This window comes from Lepisosteus platostomus, chromosome 24 (assembly GCF_059453375.1).
Source record: "Lepisosteus platostomus isolate fLepPlt1 chromosome 24, fLepPlt1.hap1, whole genome shotgun sequence".
Lineage (NCBI taxonomy): Eukaryota > Metazoa > Chordata > Actinopteri > Semionotiformes > Lepisosteidae > Lepisosteus > Lepisosteus platostomus.
The window spans coordinates 11,108,415-11,134,921 of NC_142634.1; the positions used below are offsets into that span (position 1 = coordinate 11,108,415).

Below are 26,507 nucleotides of genomic sequence, written 5' to 3' on the forward strand. Positions count from 1 at the left end.
GATCAATTAGCAACTGTTGTAGGTGGGCTGAATGAACCACTTGTTTGCCAGAAACTACAGTATATCATCCTGCAACTCATTACTGGCAGCCCACTGAAGCTCAGCAGGTGTGAGCCTGGCCAGCACTTGGACGTGAGACCTCCTGGGAAAGCTAAGGCTGCTGCTGGAAGAGATGTTAGTGTGACCAGTAGGCGTGTTCTCCCTGTGGTATGTGTGGATTCTAATGCCCCTTTTATAGTGAGGGGGGACATTAAACTGCAAAGAAAGGTGCCATCCTTCGGATGAGGCGTAGAACTGAGGTCCTGACTCTTCTGTGGTCATTAGAAATCCAAGGGCCAATCCAAACAAAATCCAAATTTGTCCTAGACAAATTTCCCCCTGACCTTTACCAGTCATGTGCTTTTAAAAATACCCATATCTGAATTGGCTTCATCACCCTGTTCTCGTCTCCACTGAGAGCTGGTGTGTGGTGAGAGTACCACATCCAGGTGTGGGTTACACATTGGTGGAGGGGAGTCCCCATTACCTGTAAAGTGTTTTGAAAAAGTGTTGGGATTATTATTGTTGTTTGTAACCTTACTTTTTATTCTCACGCATGGCAATTCTGATTCTGGTACTGTATGATCAGGTACCCAGGAAATCTCCATGTTAGTGAAATGTTTCTTCAAATCTGCAATTTGTTTTTCAAATGTAGTTAGTCCAGAGCTAACCCATGTGTATCTAAACAATTTAATTATCTTAACAAATAATTCTGAATTTAACATTAGATGGCAAGTTCAATCCCATTAAGTGAAGATTAAATATTCATCAGGTTTGTTTCTCAACATCTAAATACTGATTTTTTTTTTAACAAGCAGAAAATAGTTCCACTGACTTTTCTTTAAACAGCTTTATTAGATATATAATTTACTGGCATCTTCAGTGCTGTTACAAATATAGCTTGATGAGTTCATCACTAACAGCTGAAGGGGTGAGCACCCCCAGATCTGTGAACAGGAGAGTGATGAGGGAGGGAGGTGTGTAGTCAATCATAGGATGCTCTTCTGCTAGATTCGTGCTCAACTTCAACGTATCGGCTTTGTACTGTGAAAGACAAAACATTTATTGCAGCAGCCACATAATATCTGTATATCCATGAATCCATTTTCTAACTGCTTCATCCAATTGAAAGTTGTAATGCAGCTGGAGCCTAACTTGGCAAGCAACAGGTGCAAGGCAGGATACACCCTGGATGGGACACCTGTCACACACAGACACAGACACACGCATGCTCACATCAGGGCCAATTCTCCCAAAGCCAATTAACCTACCCGTATGCCTTTGAACTGTGAAAGGAAATCAGAACACCCATGGGAAACCCAAGGGAACATACAAACAGAACATACGAACTCCACATGCATAGCATCCCAGGACCTGGAATTAAACCCAGGACACAAGCTCTGTGAGGCAGTAATGCTCACCACTGTGCTACCATGCCACCAGAACATCTGAATGTAAGTGGATAATTCAGTCTGAATGATCTTAGCCTGGCTGAGCACTGTTGTCAATGAGATGAAGGAATTAAAGACTGGGTGAAACAAGTCACTGGTATGGCTATACCAGTGCAACAGCAGCAGTGCTCTCACATGTTCGATGGCCATAACTGAATTTGTGATATTTTTTTTATCTCTACTTGTGACTATGATTTCAAAGCACGTCTATGTGAAATCAGAAGCGAAGACAAGTCAGTTGAACAATCTACTGAAAAAGTATCTTCAGAAAAAGTAGATTGATTTTGCTGACACCGAGATAATTATTTCTGAACTTGCCCTTTACCTTAAATCTGTCAGGAACATCTTGCTGATTCAGTGGGTAAAGTCTGACAAACTTGAAGCTTTCTGCCACCACATAAAAAGGCTTGTTATGTGCTTTTGAGCACACTGCCATTTGGTATGTGCCAATCTGCAAAACAATTAGAACAACAATAGAAAAGGATTAGAATAAGATTCCTATACAGTATGTAACTTCTGATAGTTTGTAAATTATGTGGTTTACAGATTACATACTGTATGTTTAGCACAGTATAGAGTGCTGAACAGCTCTTGTCTTTAAATTTTCTTAATTGTTATTATTTAAAATACATTTAAACCTCAAAATATTTGCCTCCCAACACTAAATGGTTTCATGCCACAGCACCAAATAATCAGTATGTTTTAAAATGAGAAATAAAAGTATCCTGTGTTAATGAATCCTGTGACATGACCTGGTACGTCTGCGACACCACTCACCTTGTTGATGATGCCTCCACTCTCCACTACACCTTCAGCTCCCACGATCACCAGGTCCACCTTCTCCATGACATACCTGCAATGACAAACAAGAATCTCCTGTCCTGCGGTCGGATCCATAAACGGCACCCTTCTGTCGTACAAAAGCCCCTATGTCACCTGATTCTCCTGAGTGCTTTGTACACAGGCACTTGGCACACTCAAATAAGCAGTCTAGAGCAGGATACATACCTGACCTCCAGATCTACGCCCTGCAGCCCTTAGCCCAAGTTACTTATTAAATATTAATAAGTTCACGAAGCTGGTTTTGCAGTGTGTTGGTTATACCTGCGCGTGAACATGGCTGTGCTGTGCAACCAGTTTATTGGAGGTTTTGAAATTCCAGCTTGGAGATTCCTGCAGGTACCTACCCCACAGCAGCATCCAGGATCACTGTGACCGGAACATTGAGTTTTCTTAGCTTTTCTGCCATATTTTGCCTGCAAAAGAATAAGAGTTCGCTAAAATAGATCATCCAGATACTCTCCGACGGGTAGTTCCCATTGTAGATCAGATAGAGTGCTGCGCTTGTTGGTATTTCTTTTTTATTGAGTCCATGCTGCCATGTACTTGCCCTGCGGTGTCGGGCTGAGATTCAGTCACGTAGACGGTGAAGCGCTTCTTCTCCGCCGCGGCTTTCTCCAGCACGCGCAGCACCACCCTCGAGGAAGAGTGGGTCAGGATTTTCTACAGCGGGAAAAACCAGGAGGTGAAAGGACACAGGATTCCCTCCCGCTCATGCCCAGCAGAGCAATGCAGCAGTGCTGAATGCGGTCTGCCATACTCTCTGCTCTATGGCTAACTGATGCCCTGAAATCAGTAAGATGCCTGCTGGCTTTTGTGCAGAAATCAGCAACCCTGCTCCTGGAGAGTCCCAGTTCCCCATTAGTAGAGCTAAATCGTCTAGTTCTCAAGACCTGGAACAATCAAGTTATCTACTTGATGATATATTAAAGTAAGGTTGTTTAAAAAAAAATTCACAGCCCATAAGAACCTGAAGCCCCTTAACTGAGTATATGGCTTTCTTAATCGATCCTCCCATCCATCCATTTTCTAATCACTTCTAATCAGGTATGCAACACACCAGGTCCCTTTTCCCCCAGAAACCAATTAGCTGACCAGCATGTCTTTGGACCTTGGGGGGAAACCCATGAGAACATAAAACCTCATGCAGACAGCACCACTGGCAAGGCAACAATACTCACCACTGCGTCACTGTGGCTTAGCTGATCAATAACTTAGTATTGCCAGTATTCATCAACAGTTGATTTAGGGTAACATACAAGACTAAATGGACTGGGGCTCTTCAGGACTATGGTTGGACTCACTTGCTTTATGACAACTAAAGAACACATATCAGTCTTTCCTATAGGAAGAATTACCTCCACAAAGTTCAGTCGATATCACTTCAACACTGTTGAAGAGCAAGCATGCTATTTACTACTCTTCAACATAGGTACTCACTGCTCCGTCCTTGATGAATGTGTGACAGAGTTTTGCAACTTTGTTCCTCGAAAGTGATATTTTCTCCAAGAAGAGTTCTCCTCTTTCAATCATCACTTTCTTGCATTGTGATAAGTCCTGTGGACAGGGTGGGAGAAACAAAATGTTCTCAACACCTGGGCCCCAGCTGCACTTGAAAAAACATCTACAAGATCTGAGCCTTTTGGATTCACAATTTCCCCACAAGTTCTCGCATGCTGAACATGTTCACTTGGGTATGGAAAGGAGACTGCTCTCCCGTGATGCTGGAGGACATTTGTTTAGTTTCTCCTTTTGTCACCTTACCTTAGTGTAAACTAGGCTTCACACTGTATGTAGGATGGCAGAGCAGAGCTATGTTGTAAACTAGGCCACAGACACTTACGTCACTGCCTTAAAGCTTCAGTTCAGGGTTTACACCAAGGGTGGACTATCCTGGTCTTGGGAGGCCTGCATGTCTGCAGGATTTCACTCCAACCCAGCTTTTAACAAGTTCAATCAGATCCTTATTGGCTTAGTGGGGAAAAAATAGCTTCTTCCAGCACTTCGGCTTCTGGTACTTTGAAGTGTTCAGGAAACCCCACAGACACACTAGCCCTCCAAGAGCAGAACAGCCCACCCTTATTAAGATGCAGAAAGTTCTTGTAAGAGCCAGTGGGCCAATCAAGATATTGATTGATATTTCAGGCCAGTCAGCTCTGAGAACTTTGAGAAAGATGTGTGAACTTGTACAAGGGCCTGCAATGTGTACAGTAAAACCTGCCATGGATCGGATCGGCTACGCAGTGGGCGTTTTCTGGACTTTTCTGCCAAAACGGACAGGCAGTACTGACCGGATGCTCCAGAGAGGTGAGGCTGATGAAGCGCAGGAACAGTTCTCCCCCAGACGAGACGGCCACCGAGGAGTCCACACTGGTCAGCTTGTCGATGGCCTGAGTCAGGTTCTCTCTCAGACCCAGGATGGTCTCACCTGCACCACAGCAGAGGGGAAACTGAAGAGGAACTTCTGGGAGAACTGACCCATCCCCGATCACGTTTAAAGGATCAGCTCTATCTAGTTAATACTACTACACACCTGAAAAAGGCTCCACAGCCGAAACATTGTGTTTTTTTTCTTCTCTTTTCAGCATGGAATAAACCTTTACTTGTGAGATTGTTACAGCCATCTGTATGAAGATTGGAATTCCAGACTTGTAACTTCAATGCCTATTTGAACTGATAACATGGGTGATGACTGTGATGCTGTCAGGATGGGTTTGGTTATGGCAGCTGTATGGGGTAGTGGTGAGGGCTCTGGACTTCCCACCAAAGGGACTGTGCGGTCCAATTCCTAATGGGCTACTGCAGTCTTTGAGTGAGTTGCTTCACTCAGATGGTTCCAGTAAGTACCCTGATCTCTCAATGTAAGACAGTGGGATGTAAAGCTGCTCTCAGCTGACTGATCTGTTTGAAGAACGTAGTACCAACAGGCGTGACGGGGTCCGAGTACAATCCCCTTTTCCGGGAATCGGTTACCTTTGTCTCTTTTCAAGAACTCCAGCAGAGTGCGGATCGCGGCCACAGCGGACGCCATGTCAGGATCCTGCCGCATCTGATTCCTGAAATACTCTACCAGTTCTGAGGGAGACAGAAAGGTCTTTGACATGACAAAGATCTCTGTTCAAGTTACCTCTCAACAATGAAACCAATTCCTTTTATGTACAGTATTTTACAAATGCCAGGCACTGCAAATGCTCAATCTAATACAATTGTAAAACTAAATCACAACTATAGAGCTACTGTAGTAGACATAAGTACGTTATAAGACATTATCTCTTACCCACAGTGTTACTACTTAACAATGAAGTGTAAAAACACCGCTTGTTGAACTACTAATTCATCCGAGCAAGCGGTAGTAAGATTTCACCCAATTTTAAGATTGAACATATGGGGTGCTAATGCTTATTTCTAAAACTTTATGGACGTATATGGAGTTTTAGAAGGAAATAATCATGCATGCATGTATCAAACCAATTTGGGGGAATTGTGACGCCTCCTAACGAACACGCTGGAGTGAATAAACGGGAGTTATTTTATGGAAATATACCAGTTTTTCGTCAGACCCTTCCACACACTGGCTCAGCAAGGCTAGTTCAATTCCACCAAAAGGTCGTTTCTCTCCATTAGAAAAGTCATACCAGACAAAAAGGCCTTAAATTTAATTTCATTTGACCAAAAACGCAGCGTTATAAGAAAGAAAGTAAATATATTAACGATTTCACCATTTTAGCATTGTCAAGACTGTAGGATGAAAAGTTAGGTCATTCGTGGTCTAATTTATATACCATGGCAACATACCTTTTTCATTCATTTCTGAAAGACAGAAGTAGGCAACTTTCTCGGAGGGTGGCTGGTGCAAACCAGGCAAGAGCCAACAGCTGTAAGACGCAGGAATATTTCCACTTGAATGGCTGTTTCAGACAGTCAGTAAAATAAAAGGCGAAAGTCAAACACGTAGTAAAATCTGTTTTATTTAAAAATCGAAGTTATAAAAATAAAAGCGATCTAGATTAATTAGTTCAGACGTTTTGTAATTAGAAACAAATTGTATTAACTTTTACATAAGGAAATTATTTGACAGCCGGATACTTTTCCCCCTTCAGTGCAATAGCTGATGAAATAGAAGATCTCTCAATTATTTACTGTTTTGAGGGATATCGTTGTTTATTAATCCGATAATATGCGCATTTGAAAGAATGATCGATTCTCCTAAAAAATACTGGATTTATCAGCATTTCAATTTCACTCGTGCAGCCGAGCAAGCTCAGAGTGACTAGTCGAGGTTTGATGACGTCCGCATGCTGCGACACTGTCAGGAAGATGGCTTTCTGATACTTGGGGAATATCTTTCTGCGTTTGTGATGGATATGGCTTCTGGTGGGTTCATTCAACTTAATTTCGATTATTATTATTATGTATGATCAATACGAGGAATATTTAGTTCGTGCATCTTTAAAAACAAGCCTTTTTGTCTTTCGTTTTATTTTACTTAAGTTGTTACAGTGGCATGAGAGGGAATTAGTACAGTATATTTCACTGCTGTTTATTAAGTTTGACGCCAGAAACAATCCACTTTATTTTAGAATGTAAAATGTAACCTTAGTTGGTACAGGACACCGATTACGTAAAACGTAATTACGTTATTATTTGTGTGCAACTGAGTTATTACGGCATTCTTTCGATAGAAGATAAATTAAAATCTTGTTGTGTGTCACAGAGAATTGGGGGGTGATTCCTTTCTTCTGTTTGCAGAGGACGAAATCAGTCTTCTCGTCATCGTGGTGGACGTTAGTCCCATCTGGTGGGGCCAACAGTCGCAGAAAGAGCCCGAGGTAAACGAGACGGTTTGTGCTGTATTCTTGCTAGAATATATAGGTAACCGCAGCATTTACCTAGAAGTGGTTTTAAGGCAGTTTGAAAGTTTTAGCTTTTAGCTGCTGCTCGTACTGGCAAGCAAACTGCCTACAATCTGTCACCTTTGTTTTTCTGTATTTGCATTTGTGGAGGTCTGGAAAATATGGATTCTAAGAACCTTTGCAGTTTGTGAAAAGAGTTGAAGTTCACAGCACTTGGTTTCCTTTCATTGCTCTGTGAAACAGTTCACCCTGTCCAAGTGCATGGATGCTGTGATGCTGATGGGGAACTCGCACCTTGTTATGAACAGGAGCAACAAACTCGCCATTATTGCCAGCCATTGTCAGGAGAGGTAAAGATATATTATCATTTGCGATGAACAAGGCTGATGGATTTGAGTTCCGTTTGCCCATTTTCCATTCTGTTTCAAAAACTTTTATTAGTATTTTATCTGTTCTGGTGTGTTTTATGTATCTGTGCCTTTTGCTATTTCACCAGAGTTTGGATAACACTATATATTTTTTATTATAATGGAACTTTAAATAATTTTCCCATTTATTTGATATACCTTCCCATTTTGGAATCGCCACTTATGGATTTTCACGTGTCAGCTCACAACTAAGAACCCTGCAGCAACACACAAAGGAAAATGAGGATATACATGCAGACTTCCACAATCCACCCACCTTTGAGATATTTACATTTTAGCATATCACAACCTAGAAAGCTCCATACAGGCATTTCAGTGCAAGCAGCACTGAGGGGTTCACGTAGTGCACCAGGAGTTTGCAGGGGGCGTAGTTTTGCCAGGATCCAAGAGAGCCTTGGCTAATTAAGCCCAATCCCAACAGTGGTGCTTTCCTAATTGTGCATCTCTGCCTCAGGAATCCTGGTTACTTTGAGTGAGTGACATGCCCCAGGCTCGAACCTGCATCGTCTGGATGGTACAGTTCCACCTGCTCTAAGACAAGCGTCTTTACTGGAAAGGCGACTTAAAATTATAGCAAACTGTTACAGCACCCTGATGGTGAAGACTTCCCTTTCCAAAGCCAGTGCAGTCTTGTTTTAGATCATTTTTGGAAACGCACCTCTGTTTTTGTGCACAGACAATTACTGTTTTTACTATCAGTTATCTTGTACGTGCTTGTGTTAAAGTGTCCTGGGGATCTGTCAGAGTATGGCAGGGACAAAGTGGGCAGCATGCCAGCGCTGAACATTGCTCTGAGCATCACGCATTTCCCGTTGTGTTCCTTGTTTCTGCAGTCACTTCCTTTACCCCAATAAGCACTGGAAAGCTGGTGATTTTACAGGAGATGAGGCAGCATCAAGCAGTGGAGACGGCAAATATGAGCTCCTGTCGGTAGCCAATGAGCTCATTGCTGAAGAGATCAGAAATCTCATGGCGAGAAGTAGGTCACTCTGATGTTTAAGTTAGTCTCACTCTCTTTCAAAGCAGCCCGTGTTATCTGGCAAGGGATTGCATAACATACTGTCCATCCTGTTTTTTCAGCTGATGTGAGGGGCCAACAGACAGAAACGTTGCTGGCAGGATCACTTGCAAAAGCACTCTGTTGTATCCTTCATCTCAGTGTTGTAGCACCAGTACTCTTAAAAACTGGTGGCTCATGGCTACACTGAAAAATACAGATTGTAGCAGCCATTTGTTACATACAGTATGTAGGAGTTTTCTTTCATTTGTAAGCAATGCTGTCTTCCAAAAAATCTCTTGTTTGTATGTCTAATTGGATTTTTAGCTGATGGCCAACGGGCTGTTAGTTTTCATAACAGTTTCTGGACAGATATCCACAGGCTTTCAAAGGAACTTGAAGGTAATGCAGTCCTTTCTTTCACAATTAACTAGTCTTTCATGAAATGTTAACATAGCTTTTTTAGTGTATCACATATTTACTGCTTTATTTTGAAATTCAAATTAAGATTTCTGTATGGATAGGTAGTTCATAAATTTCTGACATCTTTTCTGTTGTGTTGGTTCGTTTACCCTTTATTTATTTATATGCTTTATTCAAGGCAGAGGCTCTCATAAAAGTAAATGAATGATCTGGAAAACGTAACCCCTGATCAGTTATATAGCAGAACTACAGCAGAGAGGAATATTTCTGGACAAATCAATGAAACAGATGATCAAGTATAGATGACAGTTAATAATTGAAAAAGATGTGGAATATGGAATGTTTTGTGATATATGGTCTGTTTTCTTTTCCAGCTGGACCAGAAATGAAATCAAGAATACTGGTGAGCAGTCATTTTCAGGCATAGTTATCTTCAGGAATTTATTCCCAGGATTAATGGTTTTTGTTGTTCTCCAGGTAATAAAGGCTGCAGAAGATTGTGCATTACAGTACATGAACTTCATGAATGTTATTTTTGCTGCACAGAAGCAGGTATGAATGCAAAACAATTTGTCTCTGCCCTTGGCTTTCCCTTCACAATGTTAATTGAAACATGTAAGATAGCAAATTGTTAGGAATTAAATTTATGGAACACCTTCTTCTTACAGCAGGCTTTGTTCTGTAATAATTTTTCTGTTACAGCACTAATTAGTGAGATAAGAATGAGGTAAGAATTTCTAAAATGAAGATCCTTGAGATATTTTTTCTGTGATTCGTTTTGATCTCTTTGCTTTTCCCCCCCACTGCTATGTGGTTGTTAATATGTGTTGAAAAAATTCAGGTTCTAAGTTTCTGTTTCTGTTGCAGAGCATACTTATAGACGCATGTGTCCTGGATTCTGACTCTGGACTTCTGCAGCAGGTAGATGTTTAGTTGTTGCCAGCGATGCCAGTACGTCTTGTAGAGACCGTATGTCAGTAGGATTAATTTATATTTAGAGGCCGAAGCAAGAGAACTGTTAGAGTTTTAGTCAACACTGAAAAGAAAAAGAAAGGGGCGAGGGAAACATTGTGCTAGTATGCTTATAGAGCCTTAGCACGATTGACATTTTTCTGATTATATTGTACCCTTCTGAATACTTCTGTTGCAATACCAGTCAGGTATCATTCTGAGCTGTTTGCACCTTTGCTGTTTCTGCAGGCGTGTGATATTACAGGGGGGCTGTATTTGAAAATACCACAGAAGATTGCTCTGGCACAGTATCTGCTGGTAAGAATGCTGAAACATGAAATCTGTAGCAGACATCTAACAGCAGCTGTGAAAAATGTATGTGGGAGGGGACCACAGTCCAATGTGTTGACTAATTGTTACGATGCTAATTAGTCTGACTTTTAGCAATGTGATTTAATTCACAAGGTTAATTTTTGGTACCTATTTATACAGATGCGGTGGTTGCAATGAACTGGGTGAAGCACTTTGATCAGGAATACAGCAACATTATTGCCAGCTGGAATTTGAACCCATGGCAGGAGTCCGGAGCTTTAACCAGAGTTTCACACTGCTGCCCAGTCAGCCTCCTCCATACATTATCCTACCCCTATAATAGAACTGTTATAAAGAAATACAAAAGTAGTCAACATCTTTTAAGGGCTTGTTAACCAAGCCATGGCTGGTGTTAAGTTAGCACATGTGGTTGAGATCAGTGTGTAAGTTTTTAAGAGGGCCATCAGCCGCCTGGTGTGGTGTGCTGTGCGACTAGCATGCTTCCTTTTGCTCTGGGTTAATCCCTCTGTTATGGATCCGTTGTCTCCAGTGGGTCTTCCTGCCCGATGCCGATCAGCGCTCCCAGCTGGTCCTCCCTCCTCCTGCACACGTTGACTACAGAGCCGCTTGCTTCTGCCATCGGAACCTCATTGAGATCGGATACGTGTGCTCAGTCTGCCTGTCAAGTATGTTCTGGAAACTTGTTTAATGTTGCTAAGTGGGCTTGGTGATGCACTGATTGCAGGCTGGCAGCACCAGGGCCCTGGGTTCAAGTTATGGGGTGCTCTCTGCGTGGAGTTTGCATTTTCTCTCTGATTTCCTTCCACAGTCCAAGGGCATACTTTAGGTAGGTTAATTGGCATCTGTGAAAATTAGCCCTGCTGTATTGTGTGTGTTTGTGCGTGTATGCCCTGGGATGGACTGGCATCCTGTCCAGGGTGTATCCTGCCTTGTGCCCAGTGTTTGCTGGGATAGACTCTGGCTCCCCCACTACCCTGTTCTGGGCAGAGCAGTTAGAAAATGGATGTTGCCCAGTATGTGACACCAGGAGTGTAGAACTACTTGTGGTCTTGTAAAATGATGTGTCATTTTGAAGCAAATGCCAAATTAAGATCTAATTCTGTAGCAGAGGGTTATGTATGTTGTTACTGCGTTTGTTTACTGATTTTTATTTCCTTCCATGAAGTTTTCTGCACCTTCAGCCCCATCTGCACAACTTGCGAGTAAGTACTATCTAAAGTTAGCCTGGTGAATTTAATACGAGAATTATTGTACCCCTGTTTATTTAATGTGTATGTTTCCTTCTAGGACTGCCTTCAAGATTTCATTGCCTCAGATGATGAAACCAAAAAAGAAGAAGTTAAAACTAGCTACATGATCACCACTCTTGCTCTGGAAATACTGGATGAAGATTAAGGACATCGGGAATTGTCTTTAGGAGAATATACAGTAATTGAGACAAGCCTGGAACAAATAAATTTCATTTAGGTTTGATTTCAAACCTTCAGTTTACACAGGACCTCGGAAACAGGACCTTTTATTTTATGTCACTAGTCAAGAAATGGGTCCCGGCTATGTTTTCTCTGTTCTGTTTTCTCATTTACATAAAGAGTTTTTGACTTTTAAACTATATCCAGAGACTGAATTTGAAACCAACAACTAAATGATTTTTTTTTCAGATCTGCTTGATGAGTAAACTTAATGAAAAAGAAATTATTTTCTTAAACATGAATTTGGTTATACAAGTACAGTTGTCTTATGGTTTTAAACTTTGTTCATTATTACATTTTGTTCAGTATTAAATTGAAAAACCGAACATTTTGCCATCCTTGTTTTGTTCTATACAGAATACTGTATGTTGTCTCTCAATTTGTTAGACTTCTACATTTTTATTAAATTGAAGAGGTATCCATGTTCATTTCTAGACCAGTGTTGTTGTGTAGATGTTTATATGTCAACATATCGATGTTAAAAGTTAACATTTGGGTTATTATAAGTATTTTTTAATGCCAAAGGCAATAATGACCTACTGTAGGTTACACCACAACCAATCCTAACAGATCAACATTTGTAAACAGTATTTCTAAGATTTTTTTTAAATCAAGGAGTTCAGTGTCAGACAGTTAATAATTACCTGAAGAAACATTCCCCTTTTCTAACACTACACCTTTTATGACCTTTTATTACTTCATTTAGTTTAGTGCAGATATAACTAGATATATGTCTTTACTGTATATCAGATCATATATAGAGCACAGTAAACAATGACAGTTAATTACGTTACACCAATCTACAATTTGACCTTAAATGACGTAAATGGGTGCTTTAATGTGTTTTTGTTTTCATGTTTTCATTTAAAATGTGGGTCATGTTGCTCCATTATTTTGAAAATATTTACTGCAGTTAGGTACCTTAAAAATTTGTAGTTGTCACGGTCAGATTATACTCATGCTTTTGCAGTCTAGAAAGCGAATCGGGTTAATACGATTTCTGTCAAAACAAACAAGCCGGAACTCATATTTCTTAGATTTCTTTCGGAAATATATTTCTGTCGTACCAGTGGCCGGAAGTGTGGTGTATCATTGTAAACTGACCGATGTGGAAGGGGCGTTTAGTCGGCATTTTATTTACAAAATATACAGACAGCATCGGTAGCCTAAATGATAATCTTAATACTTGAATTTATAATTATTAATGACTATTTTTAAAAGTACAACGAACTAAGATACTTAATTTTAAAAACGTTATGACAGCTGTAAACTATGACTTCATAATGCAAGGTTCATAAATGATACTTTTACGAGTCTTGACCACCTAGTATCTGGAAGTGATATACTGTTTGGACTTCACAAGCTCAAGCAAGTAATTTTACTACAAGCAGGTACTGTACTGTATTTACTGTACAAGTCAACATTAGCTTTTTGTACAGAAATATCTGTGATTTGGTCGCCTGAAAGGATTAGCAACATAACGTTTGGCTGCAATTAGTATAGACTTGTTAAATCTAGAACAATCCATGGTAAACTTACAAGTTCTGTGTCACTTGTCAGCTTTCATAGGCTTTTGTTTGTGGGTGGTACATTTGTAGCGAAACATACAATCTGCAAAGAGGAGTGGAGAGTTCTTTTCTACCAGTCTGCTTGTAGACTAATTGTATTCAAAGGCGTAACTCGAATTTAATATGGAGACTTTGTTTCTACGACTTTGTTTTTGTCTGCTGCTGTAACCCCGGGGGTGCAGCGAGTATATCCATGGCATCTCGGAGGCAGAAGCGGCTGCTGCGATACGTGGAGGAAGGAAGCCTGCTGAAGTTGAAATCCTACCTGCGCAAACACCCGGACACAGACCTCAGCTTCAGCCAGGGCAGTAAGGGCCGGACCCCGCTGCACCTGGCCTGCTCGCTGGGCGACGACGCGGTGCTCAGGCTGCTCCTGAAGAAGGGCGCGGACCCCCTGCTTCAGGACCGGAAAGGCGACACGCCGCTTCACCTGGCGGCGAGAAGGGTCCTCAAACGGGGCAAGAGAGGTGAGGAGGTCCCGGGCAGGAGCTGGAGTCAGAAGGGGTGGCAGCACATGCCTTGTCTACCGAAAGCATGAAGTTCGTGTACATCTTGGAATAATGAAATCGTGTTTGTCTGCGACAAGTGGAAGTGGTGTCTTCTTATTGATGACTTTTGTAAAAACACCCCTGAATGAGACTAGAATTTGTACACAACTAGGGGATTTATGAGAAAACTGTGGTACTGTTCTCTCATATATCACTGTATACCTAATTTGGGGAAATGGAGTATAGATACCAGCTACAGTTTTAAATTATTTTCTGGGGGTAATTTAAAAAAAGTGTATTGATATGCTATTTTGATAGGGGGACACATCCTTTCAGTCAGCAAGCATGTGACAGAAAAGACTTAATTCTTTTCTTGTGTGCAATATTTAATTATCCTTCTCCTTCTTCCTCCGTGCAGTCTATGATGATCTGGTTGTCCCTCTCAGGAAACACTGTCCAGCTGCCATGGAGATGCCCAATAATGTGGGAGTCACCCCTCAAGATATTCTGCAGTGGATGAAAGTGGGACAAGTAAGCAAGACGTGTCTCAGTGGAAGAGGCCCCTAATGCAGAGCACGTAGACACCACTGGGCAGTAGCGTTACAGTTCATTACAGACTAGCTTGACCAGCATTTGAAGATTGCTGGGAGCATGGAAGATTGATTTCCTTCCATTTCCCAAGATCTTAGATTCAGATTCTGGTGTCTATATTACTTCTAGAGAGGTATTGAAGTATGTAATTGCCAATTATTTTTTTTTTTACAATTGACGCATTTTTCAGAATTTACCTTCAAGCACTTTTTTTTCTGCAGACTTACAAACGAGTTGTGCTGGTGTCTAAGAAGTGTCTTTGCTCAGGACGTTTCATCGTTCTGTCAATAAAATATTTTGGGTTCTCACAGGGCCGGGTTCCACCAGCATGCAGAAACTTCCCCGAAACACCTGACCCAGAGAGAGAGTGGCGTGAGAAGATTTTTGGGGAGTGCCAGGATGAATTCTATGAGACGTTTGGACAGTATGACGGTGAGATAGCCGATTCACTGATCTCCTACAGCTCAAATGAAACTGTCACACGGCCATCACCATACATGGATTGACTTTCATGTCATGTTAATTGTGGTTTAATGACATTTTTATTTTTACCTTCATGAACGTACCCTTTAAGGATCTGTTGCGACTTTATAAATAGAAACAGTGCCTACAAACTGGGGAAGTAATCTTGACATATACTGTGGTAAGGCCCAGTAATAGTCAGATGGTCAGTGGTGTGTTTATACTTTACAAAGAGCTTGTATGTCACTCTGCACTGTTCCTTCTTTCTGTGAGCTGTTCTCCAGCTGCACCTGGTTATCCTTTTATTTTACGGAAGCTTGTGTCTAGTTAATAACTTAAAGAGTTTGGAATAATTTGGTTTCTCAGAAGTGTTCCTCTTTACCGTTTTCTTTAAAGATCTGTTTATGTCTTCTCTTGCGTCAGATGACTTCTCTCGGGAGGACGCCGAAGAGGAGGATTTTGGGGACTGGGCCGATCAGGTCAGACGGGAGTACTACCAGAAGCAGCGGCAGGCTCAGCAGGCGGCGGCCGCGTCTGCTGCTCGGAGCCGTGGGAAGAGGCCGGAGACCGAGGCGGAGGCGAAGAGCCGCAGGGATTTCCAGGCCAGGCTGGAGGCCGAGCACGCCGAGTATCTGGCCCGGGCTGTGAGGAAGGAGGAGGAAGTCCGCCGGGGCAAGAAGCAGAGATACGAGGAGAAGTGTGCGGCCGCCTTCCGGGGCGAGTCGGACTCCAAACTCGGCTACGCGGACATCCCCTGGCCGGCACCGCAGGGCTCGGTGCAGGAGATGGTGTCGGTGATGCTGCACGGGGCCGATCGCGGGGACCGCGGCGCCTTTCGGAAGCTGCTGAGGCGTCAGCAGGCGCTGTGGCACCCTGACAAGTTCGCCCAGCGCTGTGGCGGCCGCCTCAGGGAGCTGGAGAGCAGGCGAATCCTGGACACTGTGACTGCTCTCTCGCAGGAGCTGAACAAGCTGGCCGAGAGCATTAAATGACTCCATTCACCTTTAATAAAGTGGTTCAATTAAAATGCTTGTCTTATGTCATTCTTTTTTTTTGTGCATCTGTGTGTCTGAGCATTGTGTTGCACAATAGTCGACCTCTTTGCTGGCTTAACGTGTTATCTCTCTTTAGCTCTTTCATTAACCCACACAAGCTTCAGACCAGCAGGTCTTGGGTTTAAAACCTGCAATTATATCCTTAGTTACAAAAGAATTGAAAGTCGATTATGAATTTTAAAGATCAAATTTTGTCACTTCCACATTTATTGTCGTTTTGTAGGGTGCAGTGGCAAGGGAGTACCGTGAGGTGTCGCTGTGGGCAACCACAAGCAGGCCTGTGCTGCCTATCTTTGTAGAGACAGAGAAGCCGTCTCGGCTGCTACGATTGGACGATGCTTCGTTTCCATAGACATCACAACGGTTTTGACATGGCGCTTACCTGCCTGAATCAAAAGACAGTCTGTGTAACACCCGTGTGTCTGTAATGCAACTTTCGTGTCGATGATCATGGTGCCACGGTCCGATGGCATATTTTGTTTCTGTTTTTGGCTATATCTGTATGCCTTCATGGAAGATGCCCGTGGCAGTGTTGGTACGGTGATAAAATCTGTATTCTTGGGTTTTAGTCGAGTACCTTAGTATTTCAGCTAACAGTGAAATCATAAAATAAATGACGTTTTCATTAAACAGTTATATCATGTTATTTGTTATATCGTCAGACACCCAGCACTCTTTGGCGTCCTATTTTCCCTGGAAATCATGGTAATCTCTCAAATGTTTATTTTCAACGTAAAAGCTCGGCGTTCGAGGTTTACCGATACCTAGTTTAGAAAACTGGTGTCCGCTTTCTCGGCAGTGCAATAGCTTGAAGATGGGGTGACGTTTTTGTTAACCCCTGGTGCTTTTCGTTGCAGTTTTCCAACCTGCTTTCGTGTTCGCCTCGGGTCCGACTGTGACTGCCCTCTTACTCGGAAACACGTCCGGCGTTTCATTCATGCTGAGGACTTCTGTCCCATCGAATTCAACAGGTACGGGATTCACAAAGAAGCGGCCCGATGCTGTTTGTTTCATTTTCATTGTGCTTAGAAGAGTATTAAAACTGTAGCAGACTAAGCCCTCCGGCGAAGTGAACACCTTGCCTGCCCTGGACATCCTAGTAGTGTTCTCTCGGGACGGATCGCAGACATTTTAATAATGTGCGATTTATTTTAATATATTCGGATTCGGATTCAGTCCTGGTTAGATGTGTCGTTAAAGGTCCCAAGGTCCCTAAATTTCATTCCAGATTCAATCGATTTGGGCTCCTTCAAGTTTCCTCTTTTTTATTGTTTGATTTTGATAAACATAGAAAGATTATGAGAAATAAAGTTGCCTTTCATCAAAAAAGAAAACACCCAAGTATTACAAATGTACAGTAAATAAGTGTAAAGGTTGCTAATTAACTTTCTTTTCCAGTTTGACAGACGGTATAGTGCTGGGGAGAAAAGAGGGTGGAGAAAAAGAAGAGCTCACCACAAACGCATTTGAGCTAAATGTCATCCCTAGATTAATGTTCTTGTGCTGCCTGGTCAACACTGAGGTCAAAACACACATTATATGGCTGTGTAAGGCATCAGTATAGTGTCCTGTTTTAGTGTTTGTAACAGTAACCAGTGAGTTTGCTGTAAGCCTGTATTGAAGAGCACTGATAGCAAATTGTTATATTGTTGGGAAAAAAAGTGTTGATTATTTTGATTTTGAGGTTAACCTGGCTGGCTTTTAAAATTTTTCTTTGCAGGGAGCCTTCCTATTGCTTCCTGTGCAGGAAATAGCTCTGGGCAGTGGCAACTAACAGCAGAAACAGTAGGACAGGCAAGTTTATCAGGCTGATATTGCTGTGCTGTGGTGTATGTGTGTGGGAACTCCCTTTGTTTGTCCCTTTTTTAAATACTAGGAGCAGTATTGACCAATGGTAGGTTTTGTTGTACATGATTCTCCTCACAGGGCTGAGCCCAAAATCCCCCAAACCAAAACTCCACGTGAAGGACATCCTTCTTCCCAACATCGTTATGAGCATGTCAGTCATTGTGACTGTTATTCTAACACGCATTAAAGTGGGAAGGTTAGTTCCAATTTCATTTAATTTTCCTCGCTTCCAGAACACGCTGAAAGTGACGCTGCGCCTGAATCGAACCCTGCAGCTGTGTGGCAGGGGCCTTAATCAGACAGACTGCTGTCCAGAGGCACTGTGTGTTGTGGAAGCTCTGCAAGTAACAGCCTGCCTCGACAGTGTGGCTCAGGACACCTTAGTGGTGCAGGCTGAGATCTACGCGCAGATCCCCTTCACTGGAAACGTCTCGGGTGAGTCGATTAGATTTCATGGGGGAAATCTGCTGTACATTCTAAAATAAATTGCTGGAATACAGCAGAATGGGTGAAGAGGTACAGGAAAAATTGAAGCATTGAAGCACACAAAGTTTTCTGAGTGTAATAGCTATTAAACATGTGGAATAAAATAATATGAAAATAGACATTCAAATGTGACATTGAAACACATTATGCAGATTTTTTTTTTGTGGCCAAGGTGAAGATCTGAATTCTGGTGGCTAAAAACAGCATTTATCAAAGTTGCAGGACTGATACATTGTGGAATTTCATATCACAGAAGGTAGCCAGCTGAAGTCAGTGAAAACAATTCAGTATCGTATTTGCCAAAACGTCATGTCTTTTTCACGTGCTATCATTATTAGCCTGAGCACATGAAAGCGATGCCTGTTTTTTCAGTTTGTTAATGTTTGCTACAAAGGTCAAGTTGGTGGTTCTGATGAATGCCCCTAGGTGAAATAGTAATGCATGTCTGTGACTTCTAGACAATAAAACAGTGATCCCCAATCAAGCCTACCAGCCCCTTGGCTCATGCCCTTGTGATCTGACGGTGGGTTCCTGTGACGTGCGCTGCTGCTGTGACCAGGTACTTACCTGCACTTTGTTGCAGAGGTTGTTTTTATTTTTCTATAGGCCATCATTTATTTTACAGTGCTTGAAGAAATGACACAAATGGACAAAGGCTGAAACTTTTAGTTCTGTTTGGTTGCAGTTAATACTGAATGGACAATTTTGTTAAGTGTGCATAGTATATATGAAATTGAATACAATTCAGGGATTCTATACCTGATATGTTTTTATCATTCATCATTTTAGATATATGATAGATGAACCTTATGCTGCTGTTTTCTGAGACCTTAGCCTTTTGGTTTTGAACTGGATTAGCGTAATTGCCCACTTGGAAGGGCGCTTTTAAATAAGAGTGTTTTGAGAGAACAGAGCTAACAAAATGTGTAACGATATGGAGAGCAGAAAATGCTCCACTTGAAATAATGTTGAGTGATGCGGCTGTTTTCCAGAATTGTGTAGCAGGTGCTGACAGCTGAAATCACAGGAGAATCTTAATTCAGGCATCTTGGCCACATGCATGTACAGTAGTACATGCATGGCCTCAATATGCTTGGGTAGTGGTTTGCCATGCTTATGAGAGACCGTTCTGCTTGGTTGTGGCAGGAGTGCACACCTGAGGCGAGACAGCTGTTCAGCTCCCGGTGCTTCCTGGGGATATTCGGCGGGAATGTCACTCCTCCCTTTGACCAGCAGTGCTCTGTGCAGTCAGCCAACAACAGTCCTGACTGGTTCCCATTCCTGTGTGTGTGCTCCCCCCCAGCTAACAGCCCCTTCCTGGGGCTTTTCTACCAGGGAGCCACAGTGTAAGAATTTCACTTCAGCCTTACCTCATGCGTACCCCCCTTTCCTGCATCCCCCCACAGGCATTTCTGCTACAGCGTGTCATCTCTGTAAAAAGAGATTTTTCCTTTGCAACAGATTTTCAGGAGCTGGAATTAGTTTTCCTCCAGTTCTGCTTTTCCACCCCTTGTGTTTTATTCTGCGAGGCTCGTGGTGGTCACAGAGGTGCCTGTGAAGTTATTATTTTTTAAGTCCACACTTAATGAATGCTGTACTTCTTACAGCATTCATTACCAGCAGGAGGCTGCCTGGATTTCCCAGCAGTGTTCGGTGATCAGAAAATGGCTCCTGCGACTATTCTAACAATATTTGAGATAAAAGCCCAGAAAACCAAGTTCAGATTCCAAATACCCCATTAATCAAAGCCGTCATCGTCTTTGCTGGGCTCCTCGAGAGGTTCGGCCTGTAATGCTTGCCCCTGTCCTCTTTTCCAGGAGTCCCAAACCGCGTCCGTTTTTCCAGACTCCCATTTTCCCTGTGGCTGTGCCCTTCGATAGTTACAAACAGGGCGATCCCATTTTCACCGCAAGTGGAGAGTATTTCACAGTTCCGCAGGTACCTCCTCTTTTGGCTTTTTCTGTCTCTTCCAAAGAGTGTTCTTTGAAACGTTACCTTATGTAGTACAGCAGGTCTTTATCGCATCAAAATGATCGAGGAATGAAGTGAACGCCCAGGATGCTTGACCTTTTCCTCAATATTTCAGCAATCCGTGGTTGGCCAGTGCATGTGGAGCGCCCCTGTGGCTTATCTGCAGAATTTCCAGTCCAGCTGCAATGTCTTGCTTACTACCTGCAAGACAAATCCAGCCCTGTGCCTCAGAGCCCCTGATCTCAGTCTCAACATTAACAATGGGCTGGGAGGTGAGCACTTACTGTACTGTACGTGATATGTTTCCCTCCACCGTAACTTGTATTCCAAAACAGGTCAGAACAGGTTATTACTTGTGATGGAACAGTTTTCCAATCGGACTGGTGTGTATGTTTGCTGCAGTGGATTACCACATATGCATTTCTTCAGATGCGGTCTTGCAAGTGAAGGGTATAGTTGTATGAGCTGTGTAGTGTTGGGAGAAGAGGATTTATTTGTATTGTATTTATAAGGTCTTGGACTAAAAAGAACAACATTCTTCCTGACACTGGAACATTTTTTTTGTGCCTTGAAACTGAAGGAGTTTTTGCCCAGACTGCAAAGACAAGAATCACCCTTTTTGCTTTCCAAGAATAACAGCTTCCTTTGGTGTAAACGGCTTTAGATATGTTTTAGAATTGTATTCATAGCTTATTTTGAACATATTTTTTGCATACCTTGTGGCTCCAGGCACTGTTACCATCAGCGTGAGTGAAGAGATTGTCAGTGACTTAAGCACGTTTGTCTCTGATCCTAATGAAGCAGGAACACTTAGTGCTACACAGTCATCCCTGTTCCCTGGAAGTAAACCACCTGGTGCAAACTCAGGTAGGTCCAAAGGCAAAGAATATTAACCTGGCTGAAAGAGAGCCTGGTGATTCACAAAGGCCTGTGCAGTGTTGACTACATAATTGGGATGCCATAATTACGTGCTGATCTTTATACTGGTGGTTTTTAGTGGTGACTTGCACAGATGTCATCACCAAAGAGTTTTACTTGGGATTTTAATTTGAAAATAAGACGTTGGAGCCCACATTTGGAGGTGATAAATAAAAGCATGATGTATTTTCTTTTTTCTGGGCACAGGATAGTTTTCTCTGCTGCTTGAGAGTTCTAAAAAGATTTTGATAAAAACAATGTACAGGTTAGAGTTGGAAGTTCCTTTTGAAATGTAGAGGATAAAAATGATCAACATTCATTTAGTTTTATTTGCATTGTGATACAATGTTTTGTTTTAAAAATTCCATTTTGAATAATTAAGGAGGTAGCATAAATATTTGAATGCTTACATTTCTGCAGAACCCCAAGGGCTTTGTGGAAATGTGACCCTGTCACTTGACTACACTTTATTTTGGAAGGGAAATGGCCTCACAAACATAACAGTGACTCACACAATAGGAACTGTGTGCTCCAATCCAAATGGTGAGTTTCTGCTTCTTAAATATTTGTATGACGAAGCCTTACCTTTTAATTACTTTTTATACCTGGAGATACTGTATTTGTATGTAAATGACAAAGCTACAGAGAAACCAGTAAAATTCCTGTGAGTATAACTTGTGTTGAAAAGCTTGCTTACTCCGAGATTATACCCATTTTTGCTGTGGTTATATGTGACTCCAATGTGCTTCCTTTAGAAAAATGTTTTTATTGTTAAGATTTCTTGTTTTTTTTTTTAAATGAGGCTCTGAATCCACACGTACTCTCTGTCTTTTCTGTTTCCTTTTGCTGATCAAAACAAAAATGGCATAAAGTGAATGTTGTAGGTGGGGAAAAACATTTTGTTTGGTTCTCTTTTCTAAGCCACCCTGCCTCTGACCCTGACCCAGAGGTTTGCTGCAGTGTTTGTCAGTGGGAACATGGCCTCACAGACGAATTCAGGAAATCCAGGTCAGCCCACAGGATCTGTCATAAGATACACTTGGTTTATGGGTGTGCCAAGCCAAGATTTTTGTTATTGTATTATTATTCTGACGAAAGGAGAAAACTACAAGAATAATACCTTTAATGATGCACTGTTAGCAATACTGAGTTATTAGCACTTTTTGTTGTTACAGATACTTTTTATAAAATTATAGTAACGCTGTAACCATCCCATCACTGTCTGGCATCTGGAGTAGAGGCAGCTAATGAGAATATGTAATTAAATCCCAAAATGTTTACCTGCCATCTTGTAGTATTTCGGGATATCTCGACTTTAACCTCCCCAGATATTAGGAAGATTAGGTCTGTCTTTTTTAAAAACCATTAGAATTAGATGAACTGATAAAGATGTTTAAATGCATCATTGTCCATGTAAAGAATCTGACTTTAATTTTGTGATATTAAAATGCTTACATTTCTTTAGGATATCAGATTGGGAGGCCTGTCATTGCTGCAAAGGAAGAAACTGGGGACAGTGGGTTGACCAGGACGTCCATTAATTTGTGGCAGCCAGGTATTGCTGTTCTGTGTGAGAAAATGATTCTAAAGGAATTTACCCAGGATAGGTTTTTGTTCCATTTCATATGCATTTACATAGAACAAGGGTAACATGGGCACTCTTTTCTTGCATATTTGAAGAAACACCACAAACAGCACTGTTAAGAAAGGAGGTACTTTTTAAGTTAGTATCATTTATTAGCACTGGCCTGTAGAGGCATTTTTAATTTATTGTTGTAAAAGTTTGCAGTTGTGTTGATGGTTAATTAATTTCCAATGGCATAGTCTAATTAAAGTCTACATGATCCTGTGATTTATTTTGTGATGGAATGTCTTTTCTATTTTTTTATCTTCAGTTGGGGATGGTCTTTGTGCTTCTGCCAGAACTACCCCCGTTTTGTTTGGAGAAGATTCATCGACAGGCTGCTTATTGCGACTTAGTCTGCAGGATATGTCTAACTGTAGTCAGCTGAGGTTTGTAACGCTTCTTCCCAGAGAAGGCATGCCAGTCCTGTTGTTAGCCTTGTCTTGTTAAATCAGAAGGAAAGTGAACTTCTGTGACCTTTACACCGTGTTGTAAATGCTACTGAACAGCTAAAGCAGTGCAGATCAGATCTAGACCTCGACTGTCTCATGTTTCATGTCAGTTTGTACAAACCACACCCCCACTGCCTTGCAGGGAAACTGTACAGGATGGTTTGGCTGCACTGGTGAACGCAACTTACGTTGCAAAAAAAGGCAACTCAAATTTGTCCAGCCTGACAGAATGGGTGCCAATAATCAGTAAGTTTTGGTTTTACAACAGAGTCAACTTTTTTTTCTCCGTCTTTGTTTGTAAGAAATAGGATACCTCTACCCGATCTGTATGATCACTCCTACTGATTGTATGATATATAATGTCAAGGGATTTCCTTATTTTTGTTGCGATGTTTTTTTTTTTCCTTGTTCTTCCTTGAAATCAATGGAAATTTTTCACTGGCATCTCATGAAGCCAAGTAGTAGTATCATATATATCGTGTTTCGGTAGGAACAAGCTCGTATACACAATCTCATTTACAGCATGGAAATATTTTTTTATAAACAGGTGTGCAACCCAATACCACCAGCAATGCAACAGGTATATCTGGCACCTGTACACAGGTCCCCGCTCACCTGAATATCCGAATTGCCACATCCGTGGCAGGGGCAGTGGCAGGAGTGCCACAGCAGGAAATACTGGCTGTGGAGGTTAGGTGAGTGAGGCTTACTCAAACTGCACCTGAGTGCCTGGACACCCACCTTGATGTCTGCTGCGTCTAAAACATTTTTAGTCCTTTTTTCAGCACAGCCTTATTTGACATATTCCACAACGGGCAGTGTCAACAAAACAAGCAGTACAGAAATGTGTACAGTACTGTGATACCGAATCGCTCGGGTTTTTCAGTTGTTTTCTCCGTTACAGCGCCAGCAGTCTAATGATCTTTTTCTTAATGACTTTGTTAACTTTTGGGGGTGCATTGAGAAAAAGATTTTAAAACCTGCTGTATAAATACAATGACAGCCATCGAGATAATTGGGACTTAGCATTTTGTCTTACTATGTGGCAACATCCAGTATATTTCGCAATATGTGTCTGCTGTGAAGTGAAGAGGGGGGATTATAGCAGCCAGGTCTAGCCCCAGCTCTGCACGGGCCAGGAGTTGAAACTGATTTCTTCTTTCTCCAGGTACGCTCTGACAACATGGGCGGTCCGGTGCGGTGGGGGCGACACAGCCCCATGTGTGAACAGCTCTGTTGTTCAGTCTTTTCCCGTCTCCGTGTCCGTGACATTTCTTGCCATCCCTGCGGAGCCCCTTCCCCCCAAAACCAGGTATTATCCGCTCACCCCTTCCTCACCGAGACATTCGGAACACATGTACTAAACGAATGGAATTAAACTGATCTCTCCATTGCGGTGAGGCGATCTGACGTCAGTTGTGTTGTTTTAATGATGCGGGATGTGATGTTTAAAATGATAAGGAAACGTTAGATTGCATACCATCCGACCGGCTCTTTTGTTCTTACGGATTTAACAGATCCAAGCTGGGTGTCTTCATTTTTGTTGTTGTTATTACAAACCTACCAAAGTAATGAACTGGAAGTCTTTGCGTGTAAAGCTTTCATCAGGGACAGTTACAATTTATGGACTTAACACTATTGGTTCTGAAAATCTGGGTCGATTCCTCCTATTTAGGAGGTCTGATATTTGCGACAAGCTCGGGAGGGGAAAATATCAGTAAGATTAGGAGGTAGATAAGCTGCATGCACATGGAAAACTGTCAAGGACAGATTAGAGATCTTTTCAGTTGCATATGCTTTCCTTGACATTGATAGAAACCTCATCTTCCCCAGGCACTAAAGGTGCACTGATCTCTTACTGAATGTGATTCTTGTGTGCAGATTTCAGATCAATTACACAGAATATGACTGCGATAGGAATGATGTTTGCTGGCCTCAGCTCGCCTTCCCACTGACTAGATACTACACAGGTGAGCTCTGCAGTGGTTGTTTTTTTTTCAACAGTGCTGATTTCCTTAACGGATTATCACACACGGACTGAAGTACATCCCAACCTCGACTTTTACTGAAAAACTAACGTTATGCATTTTTACCTGTTTTCCAAGGCAGTTAGAAATCTGTTTTTTATATTGCGTTGTTATATTGTTACTTATTTCTTTATCCTGATTTACCCAGCTTAACATAGAAAGAGGTGTCTTAACACTTCAATTTTTTAATTTAATTGTGTCCTTGCATTTTTTCCAGGCGAGCCATACTCCCAGTCTCTGGCCAAAGGATTGATACTGGTGTTCTTTTTCATAGCAGCATCTGTTCTGGGGACTCCTTGGAATCAGATACGACAAGCCTGGAATAACACAACATTTTGAACTTACAAATTGTTAGACCATGACTGTTTCATATGAAATTTGATTTTTTTACACTGTGTTATTTTTTGGGTCATGAATAGGGTGTGAATGCTTATTGAGTCATATGGTACATTTGTAAATTGTACACATTTGTGTACACAAATTGGAATTTGTATTTTTAAATAAAATTAATTTATAATGCTGGACTGTGTCGAGTAAATAACAAGGGGTTGAAAGCAAACCAAAACGGACAATGATTCTAAATAAGGATACATGTGAAGGGTTATGTTTTGACACTCTGCATCTTTAAGCAACATCACCAGAACAACATGGTAACTGCATTTATTAGAACACATTTGTGTTCAGAATATTTAGAAGAAGCATTACTAGTAAGTATAGACTTTAATATTTCATAACATATTTGCTATATGTTATGCTGTTTCAGTGGGTTCCTACATGGTAGAACATTGGGCTTTGTTCTTTCTGTGACGAAGGGCATCAGAAATAAAACCTCAGAATCATTCTGCATTGCTTTTCAAGATTCAGCTCTGCTTTCCTATCATTTTTTGTCTTAGTACTTACACATAACCTTGAGAATACGTATTACCACTGATTAAACTGCAATGGACAGGAAGGTGGAAAAAGTATCCAGGCTAAAGCTCAGCAACCTCAACACGACTGGATTTTCAAATTGGACGATTAATTTCTAATTTCTCTGCCTGATTATGGTAAGTTTGCGCATGATGGCTACAAGTATCTGTCAGGTTGGGGCTGCACTTCAGTGTTGGATGAAGTGGGTCTCTTACTATGAAGAACTTCAGGGTGAGCCGTACTGTATGAATGGGAGTGGTCATAAGGAATTGCTATAATGATATTCTCAAAGTCTTCAAGTCAGAAAACGGCAACTCAAACATG

The 26,507-nt window shown here is 41.7% G+C and overlaps 4 protein-coding genes across 6 annotated transcripts; 3 read left to right on the top strand and 1 right to left on the bottom strand.

The window, feature by feature from the left end:
- Window positions 1-874: 874 nt before the first annotated feature.
- On the bottom strand, window positions 875-6,252 carry eif2b1 (eukaryotic translation initiation factor 2B, subunit 1 alpha). Its single transcript, XM_088617740.1, has 9 exons — window positions 6,126-6,252; window positions 5,304-5,405; window positions 4,622-4,758; window positions 3,771-3,887; window positions 2,881-2,993; window positions 2,678-2,746; window positions 2,268-2,343; window positions 1,816-1,941; window positions 875-1,083 (listed from the first exon to the last, which is right to left on the bottom strand). Exons 1-9 carry the CDS (start codon window positions 6,136-6,138, stop codon window positions 928-930), a joined length of 909 nt encoding a protein of 302 aa, XP_088473866.1. The 5' UTR covers window positions 6,139-6,252; the 3' UTR covers window positions 875-927.
- A 338-nt stretch (window positions 6,253-6,590) lies between these two features.
- gtf2h3 (general transcription factor IIH, polypeptide 3) lies at window positions 6,591-12,110 on the top strand. 2 transcript variants are annotated; one of them, XM_088617737.1, is made up of 13 exons: window positions 6,591-6,704; window positions 7,080-7,159; window positions 7,427-7,533; window positions 8,445-8,590; window positions 8,692-8,754; window positions 8,981-9,010; window positions 9,406-9,434; window positions 9,509-9,583; window positions 9,899-9,952; window positions 10,232-10,300; window positions 10,845-10,980; window positions 11,481-11,517; window positions 11,603-12,110. In XM_088617737.1, the coding sequence occupies exons 1-13, from the start codon at window positions 6,626-6,628 to the stop codon at window positions 11,670-11,672; spliced, it is 975 nt and encodes a 324-aa protein (XP_088473863.1). In that variant the 5' UTR covers window positions 6,591-6,625; the 3' UTR covers window positions 11,673-12,110. The 2 variants fall into 2 exon arrangements, with proteins under 2 accessions (XP_088473863.1, XP_088473865.1); XM_088617739.1 differs by having other exon boundaries at window positions 6,625-6,708; window positions 7,082-7,159.
- Window positions 12,111-12,501: 391 nt separating this feature from the next.
- Window positions 12,502-15,920, top strand: nfkbil1 (nuclear factor of kappa light polypeptide gene enhancer in B-cells inhibitor-like 1). The gene is made up of 5 exons (XM_088617736.1): window positions 12,502-13,175; window positions 13,535-13,819; window positions 14,259-14,371; window positions 14,743-14,863; window positions 15,317-15,920. The coding sequence occupies exons 2-5, from the start codon at window positions 13,546-13,548 to the stop codon at window positions 15,883-15,885; spliced, it is 1,077 nt and encodes a 358-aa protein (XP_088473862.1). The 5' UTR covers window positions 12,502-13,175; window positions 13,535-13,545; the 3' UTR covers window positions 15,886-15,920.
- A 344-nt stretch (window positions 15,921-16,264) lies between these two features.
- Window positions 16,265-25,796, top strand: tctn2 (tectonic family member 2). Of its 2 annotated transcripts, XM_088618122.1 has the most exons (18): window positions 16,267-16,483; window positions 16,806-16,919; window positions 17,669-17,742; window positions 18,030-18,231; window positions 18,741-18,841; window positions 19,429-19,628; window positions 20,100-20,220; window positions 20,369-20,525; window positions 20,983-21,120; window positions 21,592-21,714; window positions 22,093-22,179; window positions 22,637-22,726; window positions 23,067-23,184; window positions 23,390-23,493; window positions 23,795-23,942; window positions 24,416-24,559; window positions 25,129-25,217; window positions 25,492-25,796. In XM_088618122.1, exons 1-18 carry the CDS (start codon window positions 16,393-16,395, stop codon window positions 25,611-25,613), a joined length of 2,223 nt encoding a protein of 740 aa, XP_088474248.1. In that variant the 5' UTR covers window positions 16,267-16,392; the 3' UTR covers window positions 25,614-25,796. The 2 variants fall into 2 exon arrangements, with proteins under 2 accessions (XP_088474249.1, XP_088474248.1); XM_088618123.1 differs by lacking the exons at window positions 23,390-23,493; window positions 23,795-23,942 and having other exon boundaries at window positions 16,265-16,483.
- Window positions 25,797-26,507: the final 711 nt, after the last annotated feature.

What these genes read in the sequence shown, in the direction of transcription:
- eif2b1 (XM_088617740.1), bottom strand. An exon ending in CATTCATCAAGGACGGAGCA is followed by an intron (nt 2,994 to 3,770) that starts GTGAGTACCTAT and finishes TTCCCGCTGTAG; the next exon opens with AAAATCCTGACCCACTCTTC. An exon ending in ATGTTCCTGACAGATTTAAG is followed by an intron (nt 1,084 to 1,815) that starts GTAAAGGGCAAG and finishes TGTCTTTCACAG; the next exon opens with TACAAAGCCGATACGTTGAA.
- gtf2h3 (XM_088617737.1), top strand. Translation starts at nt 6,626, where the DNA reads ATGCTGCGACACTGTCAGGAAGATGGCTTTCTGATACTTGGGGAATAT. An exon ending in ACTCTGGACTTCTGCAGCAG is followed by an intron (nt 9,953 to 10,231) that starts GTAGATGTTTAG and finishes CTGTTTCTGCAG; the next exon opens with GCGTGTGATATTACAGGGGG. An exon ending in CCCATCTGCACAACTTGCGA is followed by an intron (nt 11,518 to 11,602) that starts GTAAGTACTATC and finishes GTTTCCTTCTAG; the next exon opens with GACTGCCTTCAAGATTTCAT.
- nfkbil1 (XM_088617736.1), top strand. Translation starts at nt 13,546, where the DNA reads ATGGCATCTCGGAGGCAGAAGCGGCTGCTGCGATACGTGGAGGAAGGA. An exon ending in CCTCAAACGGGGCAAGAGAG is followed by an intron (nt 13,820 to 14,258) that starts GTGAGGAGGTCC and finishes TCCTCCGTGCAG; the next exon opens with TCTATGATGATCTGGTTGTC. An exon ending in AGTGGATGAAAGTGGGACAA is followed by an intron (nt 14,372 to 14,742) that starts GTAAGCAAGACG and finishes GGGTTCTCACAG; the next exon opens with GGCCGGGTTCCACCAGCATG.
- tctn2 (XM_088618122.1), top strand. Translation starts at nt 16,393, where the DNA reads ATGATCATGGTGCCACGGTCCGATGGCATATTTTGTTTCTGTTTTTGG. An exon ending in CTTCACTGGAAACGTCTCGG is followed by an intron (nt 18,232 to 18,740) that starts GTGAGTCGATTA and finishes TGTGACTTCTAG; the next exon opens with ACAATAAAACAGTGATCCCC. An exon ending in ATACTGGCTGTGGAGGTTAG is followed by an intron (nt 23,943 to 24,415) that starts GTGAGTGAGGCT and finishes TTCTTTCTCCAG; the next exon opens with GTACGCTCTGACAACATGGG.